The sequence below is a fragment of the Muscardinus avellanarius genome (genome assembly GCF_963383645.1).
Source record: "Muscardinus avellanarius genome assembly, chromosome: 7".
NCBI lineage: Eukaryota > Metazoa > Chordata > Mammalia > Rodentia > Gliridae > Muscardinus > Muscardinus avellanarius.
In genome coordinates, this window is record NC_137793.1 from 21,541,545 (window position 1) to 21,555,734 (window position 14,190).

General features: G+C 41.7%; 1 protein-coding gene across 1 annotated transcript in view; it reads left to right on the top strand.

Moving 5' to 3' along the window:
- The window catches only part of DOCK2 (dedicator of cytokinesis 2), a gene marked incomplete at both ends in the record, with an annotated part of 443,452 nt that overhangs the window by 100,741 nt on the left and 328,521 nt on the right, over positions 1–14,190 (top strand). Inside the window, one exon of the mRNA XM_080699131.1 lies at positions 11,512–11,620. Coding sequence (XP_080555257.1) covers positions 11,512–11,620 — 109 coding nt within the window. The remainder of the gene's footprint in view (positions 1–11,511; positions 11,621–14,190) is intronic.

Below are 14,190 nucleotides of genomic sequence, written 5' to 3' on the forward strand. Positions count from 1 at the left end.
AAGAATAAAAGCAGAGACCATTTAAAGAGTGGGATGGGGCAGACCTTGAAGAGCCTCAGATGTTGTGCCATGGTGTGAAGCCATTGTCTTCAGGCACATGGGGTACTGTTATAGAATTTTAAGCAGGAAAAATGCTAGGATCATATTTGTGTTTTTAAAATGATCCCTTAAGGGCTAGAGATATAGCTCAGGGTTAGAGTGCTTGCCTAGAATGTGCAAAGTCCGAGGTTCAAAACCCAGTACTCTAAATCAATCAATAAATCCCTCTAGCCACTGGACTGGAAAGGGATGAGCCCAAAGGTGGGGAGAGTGGCTCAAAGACCCCTGCAGGTGGGAGGTGGTAGAGACTTGGATGATGTGGGACTGCCAAAGGCTGAGAGAATAGCTTTGAGAGGTGGAATTGATGGGCCTCCATAGCTGAATGACATTTATACTCTTCAAGAACTCCCCTTCTTACCGCGTAGCTTGGAATTGGGCCCCTTATGGCCCATGTGCTATGTTTAGGAATTCTGGAGGGCAAACAGGCTTGGTCTTGGACAACTGACATATCCCCTCCTGACTCTTTGACAATGCAAGCCAATGAAGAGTCCTGAGGTTTTGGACTATGTGGTAGAGCCCAGGCTTTGATTGCATGAGGTACTTGTTTAATCTCCAAAGCTGTGCATATATAGAGAGTCCTAGAGGCTTATCTCAATGTTATTTAGTTCAGTTGGAGACTAGGGAACTAGGCCTTAGTGTTGAGTTAAATGACCTTCTAAAGGTCACTGCCTTTCTTAATGATGGCCCTGGTCTAGAATTCAGTCCTGGAACGCAAGACAATTGCTCCTTCCTCTACACTGCCCTCTGCTGGCAGTTCAGCTCTTCAGCCCACTCAAATGAAGTCTTCAGTGATACAAACAAAACCTGGTATGTTTGAATTCAGGCTTCCTGGGGTGTCCCCAGATTTAAAAATAAAGAGTTTCACTGTGCAGGTATTTTTAAAACTGGCACCATTAGTAAGGAAAATGTTAAAAATTCTATTTACACACATCAAATGTCAGGGCCCTCAGTGGAACAGAGCAGGAAGCCTGGGGTTAATTATCCTTCTTAGGACGCCCAGACTCGAAGGACAAAGTTCAGATGCTCTTGCCATGACCACAGTTTAGAGTAATAATAACTTGACATTTCTTAGGCAGCTGTCTCTGTAGCTATAGTCTATGCCAGCTCCAGGAGTGGGTGAAAAATCAGCCTCTCTGCTCTCTAAATGTAGAAGGAGAATTCAACCTTGTGTTCCATCCCCTGGCTACAGCCCTGGGCCCTATCATGAGGATGAGGGAATCCAGGAAAGGATTTGGAGGAAAGAAATTCTATAGAAAGGGGGCAGGAGGGTAAGACACATTCATCCAAAGAGTAGCTCTCTTTAAAAAAAAAAAAAATCAAGTGTAGGCTAGGCGTGTTGGTGCACAGTTGCAATCCCCGCGCTTAGGAGGCAGAGACAGGAAGATCGCGCAGGTTCGAAGCCAGCCGCGCTGGCATAAGAGACCCTGTTTCAAAAATATAAAAATAGTTCTGGGAGTGTAGCCTGGAGGTAGAAGGGCTTCCAGGAACCCCAGTACCACCACCAAAAAAAAAAAATATCAAGTGTATTATTTGCTTGTTTAAAATCAGAATATATAATTTATAATTATATGTTGGAACTGTTACACACAACCTCTTTTTCAAGAGATTGCCACTATCAACTTAATGTACAAATTGTACAAATGCCCAGATTTTATTCTGTGTGTGTGTGCATGTGTGTGTATAATCAGTCTACTACTCATTTTTTGCTATTACTTACCATGTAAATCTCCTAGGTTGTTAAAAAAATACAGGACCAAATATTAAGAAATATAGCCCAAACCCAATTTCACCTTGGCACTGAAACTTTTAGACCAAATGGTCCACAGAGAAAGAACTAGAAGAACCCTCATGAATATTTGCTTCTTTTTCAAGTGCAATCTATATTTTTCTGTAAATGTCTGGGAAGCAAAGGAGGGTTTGTGTGTATGTGTATTTCTGTCCTCAGAACACTGTTTTGGGAACATTCAATTTCTAATTATATTCAATAAAAAAGTCCTGAATACCATTTTTCATGCTAATGGGGGAATTTTACTTATGTGCAGAATTATGCAACTTAGTTCTTCTTGCCAAATGACATAAAGTCTGCAGCTCCTCGTGGTAGAATGAAGGATGGCACGGGGTGCACATCACACTGTGTTCATAACTTAGAGTTCCTTCCAGGGCTTCTGCCTGCATCTTATTACCTACTTACTATTAATTTATTACACAGGGTTGTCATAATTTAAAAGTAAAGTGAATGGTTTAGATGGATTGTTTTTCTTTCATTTCTTCCATATTGTTAGCTTCTATTTTTTATTCAGGCCGTTTAATGTTTCCACCTGAGGCAGTTTCTCTTCAGTGATTGGATTAATTTTTATGTGTTCATTCTAGACATTTTTCAAGCAAGATCCCCGCATATTGAATTTGTCTTCTCTCAGCCACAAATCCTTCTTCCCTTGGGTTACTTACAGGATGAAGAAAGACTGTAGTGAAACTTCTTTGCTCCTTCCTTAAATGTCACACTCTTGGAAAGTAATGGCTCAAGTACAAATAATTTTGTCATTGACAGAAGAATTGTACCAGGAGCTGGTCTCAGCCCTGCATACTGGCTGCTGGTGAGAGTCAATAAAATAACATTGGCACGAGGTCTCACTGGCCACCAGGACTGCTTGACAGTCCACATCATCAACATCACAGCCACCCTCATACTTCTCACATACTCCCTTCCGGACAGAGCTTTACTCTTTCTCTTCTAATAGACTCTTTACATTTCAACTTCAGAAGATAATTTCTCTGGCCATTGTTGAGTAAGACAGCTAACTCCAACTTTGCTGAACCAATTTTCATGTCCCAATCTATAATTTCTTACTTATTTTAGGTCCATACATTTTGATGGTTGGAAAGGGGTGGGAAAGCTGATAGTGACCAGATAGGAAAGAGGCAAATGAGGCAGGGGGCGCTCTCTTTCATGAGACTTGTCCAGCCATATTGTGTTGACTTAAAAGGCCTACTGAGAGTATGGTGGGGTTTTGTTCTATGAGAGAGAGAGAGACAGACAGACAGACAGACAGACTGAGGCCAGAGAGACTGGCAAGCTTGATTCTCTAAGTATTATAATTTTCCCAGAGTAATCACACCTTGGAAACTAGGAGCAGGCTCAATTGTTCTTTTTATAGTGTCATTCATTTATGCCTACCTTAATAAAGTGAATGCTAGCTTATAGGCGGGAATACCAGCCAAGTCACCTTGGATTTAGAAGTTGAATAGAGAAGGTTACAGGTTACAGCCAGCTTCCCTCCATCTTCTTCTAGGCAGATGTTCTCCACAAATATCATTTAGCTCTGCTCCATGGTGATATTACCTAGTGGTTAAATGGCGAATTGGAGCCAGAGACATACCTGAGATAAAATTTTAGCTCTATCATTTGTTAGCTGAGCAGTCTTTAACAAACTATGCAATCTAGTCTAGCCTCTATTTTCTAAACTATTTAATGGCAATAACACTTATATCACAATAATAACTATTGGTGATGGTAGTAATTGCCTTGTTAGCAAAGATAGTAGTAGTAGTAGTAGTAGTAGTAGTAGTAATAATAAATAATAATAATAATAATAATAATAATAATAATAATAAATGATGATGATGATGGTGAAAAGCTGAATAACCAAAGATTATTATTATCATCCTTGAGCTCCTGTATGGGTACTCCTAAAATTAGTTGACTGCAGTGAGAGCTGTATCATTTTTATAGAGCTACTCTGAAGAAAGATAAAATTTGTTTATTCCGAATTTATGGTATATGGAGTATACATTGGTCAGCTAAGGGAAGTCACTAAATAGGTGGCCTCCTTTCTATGGTATTCCTTGGTATCTGGTATCCTATGTGGGGACATTAAGGAATCTTGACTTGAGTGCATGGTAACAAAATGGTACACTGAGCAACTCTGAGTACTTGCTGAGTTCTATATGAGACCATGGACTCATTTTAAAGAGATCCTTAATTTTAAAAAGCTCTCAATTAATTTGGTCTGACTCCCAGGCACCTATGAAATGAGTCAGGTGTATCTCTCGCCAAGAGCACATTGAGGCAAAGATGTGTCAGGGAGACAGAAGGTATTGGGCTGAGGGCTGAACCTAAGGCTCATTTCTGGGGCTGTGGGGAGGAACAGAGAAGGAAGGGGGGCAGGCTTGGTGAGTGGGGCAGGGAGGAGTGGACACTGAGATCAGAGAGGTGCCACCACATAGGTGATCAGCATTTGTCACTTTAAACCTCTGATTTTTTTCTTCTCTCACATGCAAAATATAGATACTAGCCACCCTCAAATGAGTCAGTCCATGTAAAGAACCTAGCACAGTGCCTGGCCTTTAGGAAGTCTTGGTGATAGTAGTCAACTTTTATTATTTGGTTTTTATCACTACATGGTAATAAGTGATTGAGGTTTCTCCCTTAGTTTTGTCCCCTGTGTGGTACTGGTACATTATAAATGCTCAGTAGTGGTAGACTTTATGCAGACCCCCTTTTTTTTTCAAGGTTCAGAAAGCAAAATGGGATGGATCCAGAAGGGAAACTAGAGATGACATAATAATAGCTAACATTTACCAATTGCAGACTGTGTGCTGGATACTGTGCCAGTTTCTCTACATGTATTGACAGAGTGAACTACTCCAAATTTAATAATCTGAAATGCTCCAGAATCCAAAATCTTTTGAGTACCAATATGCCTCCACAAGTAGAAAACTCCACACTCTGAAACCTTACTTTATGTTCAACATTATTTAAAATGTATACAGTTACCTTCAGCCTATGTGTATAAGATGTATATGAGTCATCATGAATTTTCTGTTTGGACCTGGTTCCTATCTCCAAGATATATCATTATGTATATACAAAAATAAAAAATATTCCAAATCTGAAACACCTGTAGTCACCTGTGAAACACCTGTGGACAGGGATTTCCTGTTTATAATTTGAGTGTTAAAAAGTGTTATGGGGCTAGAACACTGAGAAAGGTACTTCAGATACTGAGAAAACTGAGCCTTAGAAAGATTAACTTGGACCTTAAGTTGTTAGATCACCTACCTAATAAGTGACAGAGTAGGATTTGCAACTCAGGTAGTCATTCTTAAATTTCTACTTTGCCTCAAGGAATCAGGGAAAGTCTGGAGAATGATGAGGAGGCAGCTTAGAGGAACTGGAACAGCCAAGAGATAAAAAATACAATGGAGTCAGGGAACCAAGAAACCCTCCACCTCTAACTTTCTAGAGCTCCAGGTTGCTTTGGTTAGATTCTACTTCCCTGGGCTGTTGGCATCTCAATTTTAGGTTGAGACTTTATGTACCTGCATGGAAGAGGAGGCACAAAGCATTGTACACACCATATGGGGCCCCATTTGCCTTCAGCGAGAGCTCAGCTGTGCACAGTGTCTCCTTAATGAATCACATGCAGGTGAGCCCTACTATATTTATCCAAGCCCTGGGAGCTGGAGCGGGGCTGTGGTTGGGCTCACAGGCCCAGAACAGTGCCTTGCGCAGGTTGTTCCAGTTTTCCTATGGTCAGGGCCTTAGGGCCTTTCCATAATTTGTTCCCTGGCAGAATCAGCTGGTGCTTGAAGTGTCTTTCTAGACATTCTAGGCCAGAAAAAAATGTTTATCTCCTAAAGCTACAATAGAGACCAAGCACTAAAAAGGAAGTTGGGAGCTCTATCTGTTGCACCCTAGACTTGAAGGCCACATTGAAAGCATCCCAGGGAGAGAAGTCACTTTTTTTTCTCTCAAGCTTCTCAGGACCCCACAGTGCCTAACTGCGTCAGATTATTGCTTCCATATAATCTAAGACCCCTATGTACTTTGTTCTTTAGCCACTCATTTGAAATATTCTTTTTATTTATTTACACTGAGATCAGAGAGTTTGCCAGTATGGCCATAATCTAAGACCCCTATGTACTTTGTTCTTTAGCCACTCATTTGAAATATTCTTTTTATTTATTTACACTGAGATCAGAGAGTTTGCCAGTATGGTCACTCTCTGGCTCAGCAGTTGTGTTAGTACCCATTTCATCACTGTATCCAAAAGGCCTGGCACTAACAGCTTGAAGAAGGCCTACTGTGGCTCACGTTCTGAGGATTCAGTCCATGGTCAGCTGCTCCATTGCTCTGGGCCTGACGTGAGTCAGAACCTCATGGTGGAGGGCGGTGGTCAAGTAAAGTTGCTCAGCTCATAGCAGTCAAGAAACCAGGGAGAGACAGAGAGATGGGTGAGGGAAAGGGAGAAAGAGAGGAGACAAGAAATGCCCTTCCAGGACACGTCCCTAGTGATCTGCTCCCTCCAGTGAGGCTCCACCTCTCCCATAGTCTCTACCTCCTCAGTTATCAATGGATCAGTCCACCCAAGAGGTCAGAACTATCAGAATCCAATCACTTACCAAAAGCTCCACTTCTGAACCTTACTGCAATGGGGACCAAGACTTTAACATGTGGCCTTTGGGGACACTTCATATTCAAACCATAACAGCAGTCAACAACAAGAATTACTCATGTTCACTTATCACTTATTGTGAGCTAAGATGTTAAGCACTTGAGAGGCATTAACTGATTTTTTCAACCTTAAAATAACCTTCGTGTGAGTACTCTATTTCCATTTTATCAATAAGGGAAGTAAGATTTCAGAAAAGTAATTTGACTGAGGCCACGCAGGCAGTATATGGAGGAGCATGGCTCAATAGCAAAGCCATTTATACCAAGTGGCTTTTTCTTCCTTATTGTCTCAACCATAGTAATGTCCCCTGGCTTGTCTTCCCATTCTCAACCATTCCCTTATATAAGGCATATTTTCTTATCCTTTTTAAAATTTAACAGGTGCAGAATATACTTCCATCCCTGGAATGCAATAAAGGTTTTAAGTGCTTAGCTTGTGGCATGACTAACAGGGAACAGATTGGATTCCCCCTGAGGCAGAGACCCGGTCTTCTTGGATTTATGGGATTTGTGTCATCTACCTTTTCCAGTTAGATTCTTAGAATAAAGGTGAAGAATGTTGCATTCTGATTTGAGCTATTCCACAAGTAGTCTGTGGCCTAGAGCAAGTCACATCTCTCTTGCTGGTGGAAACTAAATTCAATTTCTTACAAAGTTTAGTTGAGTGGAGAGCCTTGACTTGCTCTTATATATAATCTAATGGTCTCATTTCCCTCCCACCTCTGTTGAATAATATTTAAATGATGGCTGAGTCACTTCCCCATTGTGGCCCTCCGACTCTTCCTTGGTCCAGTAAGATTATGGACTAAGTGCTCATTGGATTTCTCCAGGAATATTGGATTAGAACCTCACCCCAGAGAGCTTCAGGAAGAAACAAAAGTTCTGACTAGAGAAGTGCTACCATGAAACTAACCCGGGATAGCCTAATCAAAGAGTGGAATTTATTGTAAGGATTTTTGTGTAGCTTATAAAATACAGAAAGAGTTAATCAGGTATGGAGCAACTGGATAGCCTCAGGTGTCTCTTCAGTAGGAGTTCTTGAATATACTCCCTGGAATGCTACCATTAAGATGACCAAACAAAGGCCATTTTTATGTTTATCAGCTAAAGTTGACAAATTTCAGAAAGAAAGAAAAATGCCACAGCTACGGAAGGTTTGTGGGCAGATAATTCAGCAAAAATGTTGCTAGAGACCATCCTTGTGGGTGGGATTTTTATGAAAATGGTCTGGTCATGATCCTTTCTACCACACAAAGAGGATGTCTTACAGAAAGAATCTCTCTGTATATAAGTATGTGGGTAGTAAGTCTGGATGCGAAACTGAGCAAACTCAGTGCCACGGACCAGTAACATTATTGTGATATAGGTTATTAAATACTTTCAAGAAGCAATTAGTAGTGGAGTAAGTAACATTTCAAGGCAAATTAATTGGAGGATGGGCTATCCATTGGCTAAAGACAGTAGCTTTGAAAACAAAGAAAAAGAAACTCTTATTTCAAGGGGAAGCCAACTACCATCTCTTAGGATTTTGTCTTCTGTGCCAGATCAAGTACAAGAGTCCCATCTTTCCACATAGATGGCATTTTAGTCTGTTTTCTGTTATACAATGAAATACCTGAGACTGGGAAATTTTATTAAGAAAAGAAATATATGTAGCTCAGAGTTTTAGATATTCTGGAAGTTCAAGGGCATGGCACTGGCAGTGGCTTGGCTCTAGTGAAGACTTGGATCGTGGACAGAGCCTAGGTTAGAAGAGATCATGTGGTGAGATAGGAAGTCAGAGCCCAGCTGGGGTCCCAAAAGAACTACAGTAATCTCTTCTAAAGGTATGGCCTCAATGGCCTAACAGCTTTTTCTCAGAAGGAGGCTCTGCCTCCCACATCACCACACTGAATACCAAGCTTCCAACATCGGAATCCTTAGGGAGATAAATCACATCCAAACCACAGCATGTGGAGTGTAAGCAAGTGCTAGCCTCTGGAGTTTCTGTTTTCTTACCCATGAAGCGGGGATGATAGCTATCCTACTGTTCCTACTCCTACAATTACTGGTGGCAGGACAGCAGCTAACATTCACTGAAGGCCAAACAGTGTGCATAGCCCTTCATCAGGAGTCTCTCTGTCTCAGTCAGCATTCTCACTGCTATAATCCAAGGCAACTGAGCACACAACATAAAGGAAGAAAGACTTATTTGCTCACAGTTTTTGGAGATTTCAGAGTTTTAGTCCAGGTCAGGCTGGGTTACATCAGCAGAACTCAGGCGATGGTGGTGGGAAGCAAAAAGGGACAGAAGGAGGGCTTTGATATCACATCATGGAGGCTGGCAGCAAAAAGAGTGAGCAAGCAAGGGGATTCCAAGACAAAAACAGAGTACTAAGGAAACACCCCCAGGGAACCACCTTTGCCAGCCAGATCCCACATGCCTAGGTCTCTACCCAGTAAATCCATTACAGTGGGTTTATCTAATAATAAAATTAACACCCCTCATGACTTAATCATATCAACTTTGAACAGTAATACAAACTCTTATGGTTATATTCTATATCTAACCATAACACCATTCTTGAACATGGTTCTGTGATGGAGGCATGGTACAAAGGGGAAACTGAGGTACTTGGAATTAAAGAGAGGTGGTAACATGTAGAGAAAAGTGATGGGTGCAGAGCTGGGTAGCCACACTTGAATTATGGCTCTAATACCTGCTGATTCCAGGGCATATTGTTCCAGCTCTATCCATCTGAGTACTATGCAGAATGACAGGGCCGGCCCCATGGTGAGTGGCAAGGGGAAGTGATTGAATACGGTGCCCTGTGTGCAGCCATGCTCTGTCATGTTTGTTATTGGCATCATTATTATTTATTTTTTTATTTTTTATTTTTGCTACTGTGTTACTTAAGCCAGGGATATTTTACCTCCAAGCTACAACCCCAGCCCTATTTTATTTTATTTTATTTTTTAATTTTGGAACAGGATCTTGCTAAGTTGCTAAGGGTCTCATTGAGTTGATGAGGCTTGTCTTGAATCTGTGATTCTCCTGTCTCAGCTTGCCAAGAATGGGGATTAGAGGCATGTACTGCCAGGCCTGGCATGTTTGGTGTTATTAATAAGGTGCCCTGATCATATAGAACAGAGTGGAGATTTGAACCTAGGGTTAATGAACTCCTCAATCCATACTCCATAACAGGTAGGCATCAGGGCAGAATGTTTCAGGAAAGAGTGATGTGAAAGAAGAAGAAGAGAGAAGGGCCAGCTATGAAGGAAAGAAGGAAGAAGCCTGAGCTCAAGGACACTTGAAGTCTCTTGGTTCTTCTCTCACCCTTATCTCTGTGACCTTGAAGTACATACTCACAAGGTCAGCGGTGATTTCCAGTTTCTTATGACTGGTACTGGCTTCCCCTTCAGCTTTTCTCCTCCCAACCTCTGTACCAGGGATTGAATTTAGGGAATTCTACCTTCGAGGTATGCCCCCAGTCCTTTTTATTTTTTGTTTTGAAACAGTCTCCCAAGGTTGCTGAGAGTCTTACTAAGTTTCTGAGTTTTTTCTCAAACCTGTGATCCTCATTATCTAAGGCTCCCAAGTCATGGGATCACAGGCATGTGTCACCATGTCCAGTCCCTTCAGCTTCTTACTTCAAGAAAGCTTGTGGGTATGTCAATGTCAACATGATTTACATTATGCACCAATAAAGGCATACTATTAGAAAAGAGGGGGAGAGAGAGAGAGAGAGAGAGAGAGAGAAAGAGAAAGAAAAAGAAATGTGTGGAAACCCAGAGAGAGAAAGAGATTCATGCTGAAGATAATAAACAGAGATATACAATTAGAGCCAGAGACAAGAAGTTGAAAAGGAAGAAAGACAGGGGAGGGGTGGGGTCAGGATTTGTGGAGACAGCTGCAAGGCTGCCATAAATGACTGGCCTGTTCTGTGCTTGAAAGAGCAAACACACCTGTTAAGTGTGTCAGTGCTTTATCTGAGCAAAGCACCTTTACTGAAGTCAGGCGCTGACTAGCTTTTGACATGTAGGGCTGTGACAGGAGAGACTCTTTATCTGCACTGGCGACAGGAGTGCTCTTCTGAGCATTTCACACTGGATGCCACAGATTAGGCTGTAGATGTTTTCAGGCTGGCGATAAAAGCTTGTTTGAGAAGCCTGGGGCTGAGCAACTCTTCTAAGGCAGGGGGCAGGGTGGATCAGACTCAGGGACCTGATTCTGTAAGGGAGGATGAACGGTTTCTAGGCAATGAAACATGTATATATCAGGAGAGGCCTTGGAAATCTCTGGAAAGATGCACATCAGAATGTTGAGAATAGCTCATCTGGGATGGATTAATGAGGAGTCTTTGTTTTTAAATTATGTATTTGTTATGTTTACATTTTTTTTTACAGTAACAATATAGCATCTTTATAATCACAGGAACAAAAAAGTCTAGAATTAGGTAATATATGCAGCCCTGAAATGAAAGGTTAGGAAAACAATGACCTGTGACATAAGACAGATGCTGGTGTATGGCCACAGAGCAGCTGGTGCCTGGGGGGAAGGGGTGCTGTATTTGAAAATGTTTCACCTGGATGTTTCCAGGATACTTTAAAAATCCCATGACCACAATCTCCCCCACCCCCACTCCCGATTCTTGCATAAGGGCGAAGTTATTAATGTCTCTTCAGCTGAGAAGAAATTCCTTCCTCTGAGATTCATCAGGGTTTAAAAAGAAAAAGGCAGGAGAGGGCAGATTTATTACATGTGCTAGCGGGAGGGTTTCTGTTTGGGATGGTGGATGTGAGGTTTTCCCCTTGAGTGAATTATACACACAATAGCCATGGAACCCACTCCTTTTCCCCTGAAGTCCTCCTCTCCCATCCCTTTACTTTTAAATTTTAAATGAAGGTTGTTGCTGGTACACACTTTCAAAGGTACTGCCTGTTGGCTTGAGAAATGACCCAGATGTGTCTCCTTTCAGGCTTTACGAAGGCAAAGAACAGATGGAGTTTGAAGAATCCATGAGACGGCTCTTTGAATCCATCAACAACCTGATGAAAAGTCAGTACAAAACCACCATCCTCTTGCAGGTTGGTTCACAGACCAAAAAATGAGAAACAACAACCAAAAAACAAACAAAATATAACAACATCAACAACAAAAACCTCTGTCTTTTCCCTTGGCTATCCAGTAAATCACAGTATGCTGAGATCTACTTTTCCTGATATTAATTGCAAGCCAAGGCAGGGTACATTGTTTAAGGATAAGGAAGACCAGGGCCTCAGGGCAGGAGAAAGCCACATGCATTATTTGTTTCCTATGAACACAGCAGTGCTCCTTTTTAAAATAGCTCAGAAATGTGTGTTTTCTGGAAGGAAATAAGTCAAACCCGATCAGCTTCTAATGTAAAGGAAGGTGGCAGTCTCGTAAGTTGGGGCCCACCCAGTGGTTTGTTTTTTATTCTCAATAACCATAAACTGAGGTTTCCTTCTGGGACTAACAAGTCTTCTCAACAAAGAAGACATATTGTAGAGGGAATGTGCTCCCTAACGCAGCTGTCTATGATATTCATCTGCAAACTGTGTAACTCTGAGAAATCTTGAGGGCTACTAACCCTTTGTTTGGGAAGGAGGTTAGCATCCAAGTTTAAATGAGGAAGTTGTTTTGGAAGACTTTCCCAGAATGGACCACCAGCAATGGAGTAGGGGTGGAGAACTTCCCTGTGCAAAGGGAATAAAGAAAACCCAAACACATTCATCTAAATCCATGAGTTAATGCAGATTGCTGCTGCTTCTTTTTAAAATACACATCATCCTTTTAGCTGCTAATTTAAATATCCATTATGCCTGGGATGGCCCAGCCTCTGATTAGAGTGAGACACAAGCGCTCAGCTGGATTTGGTGATGAAGAGACAGAGGCGGCAGCCTGTCTGGAGTATTTGGCGCTAACACTATGGGTTCCAAACGTTGCACATTAGAACCACTTAGGGATCTTTAATAAATTCAGAGACCTGCTTACCACCAGCAGCCTTGCTAATTTAATTGGTATTGAGCATGACTGGGGCTTGGGGAGTTTGAAAAGCTCCCCGGGTTATTTTAATGTGAAGCAAAGTTGGGAATTGCTTTGCTAAGATCTTCCTTTCCTTTAACCAACAGCGGAGACCTCTGTGTATGTGTGTGTAGAGGGGCTTTGTCTTGTTCATCACTGTGTCCTTAGCAACTAGAACAATCCTGATGCATCGTTGATACTTGATAAACATCTGTTGAGTGAATGAATAAGTATGCAACCCTAGAGACAAGTGTCTTTTTAGAGTTGAAGAAGACACCAAAGCCCAGCCAGCTAGTATAGCTTCTGTGGCAAGTTGGCCTTGTTGGGAAGTGGTATCACCAGGGTTCAGATCTCTTCCTGCCTTGTTCTAAAGACAGTACTTTCTACTGTTCTTTACAATGGTCATCTAGCACCTGCTGTGAACAGAGATGTTGCTCCTGTAATGAGTTGGGGCTGCAGTCTTACTTTTCACATTCTCTTCCCTTGCTGTTTTTTTTTTTTTTAAATCTTCCTCCTATCTCTAAAACTCTCACTATTGTATAATAAAGGGGATAACAGGTGCAGGGGTAGCATGGGGGAAAGTGTCAGGAACCTGAGTCTTTCTCCCAGTCCACCCGGTCCAAATTACACAGAAAACAGTTGAGATGATACTTAGTGTTAAAAAAGCTGGGGAGAGCTGAGCACGACTGGTTGCAATTGGAGAAGCTACAGAGGTGAGCTGGGCTCTGAGGAAGATGTAGTGTGAAAGAGCAGAGATGATGAGCAAGATCTAAAGAGGGGAGCAGGAGGGAGGTATTCCTTATAGTTAAGTTTTTTTTCCCTTAATGATAAACTACATATATTCTTGGGGGAAATAGAAAATGGCATAAAAATTAGGAAAAGAAAGAAGAAGGAAGAAAGGAAGGAAGCCAAGGTGAGCAAGTGAGCACGTGATCTGCGGGAACCTGGGTTAAGGAGAAGATTCTTCTCTTATCGCTGTATGACCTTACACAGGCCACGGAACTTACCAGGATCTCTTATTTCCTCATCTGTAAAGCCCCACTGTCTGGGTGGGGATCCAGGAGACACTTCAGAGGAGCAAATTATAAAATACTAAGCAAATGAAGGGAACTAACATGATTATCACGGTTTGGATATAAGTCTTTTTACCAGGACTCTGATTGTCTGGGTGACTGTGTTAGAAATGTTTTACTTTTTTACAATATTGGGCCAGATTATCTGGTTTCTTCTCATGGGTTTCTATCTCAGAGCCATACAAAGGGTTTTCTCTTTTTTAATTTTCTCTAGGGCCAAATTTAGCTTCAGGGATTTACAGAAGGCCAGTGATGCTTTTCACCTATTTACATGGCTGTTGAAAAGTCATCAAAGAGGTGTTTAAACTCATATTCAGATTTGAAGAGCAATGCCTCTAGGAGATAATGTGGTGCTCTTTTAGAGTGCAAAAGTGGGCTAAAGACAGGAGTGAGGCCAAGACCATGTGCTGTCTGCAAAGTCCACACAAGGACTTCTCTATAGACTTGGACATTTGCTATATGAGGAAAAGGTTTGGCTTTTGAGCCAAAAAGACCTGGGAAATCTGGCTTCCATACCTGGGAATGGAGCCTGGCCCACA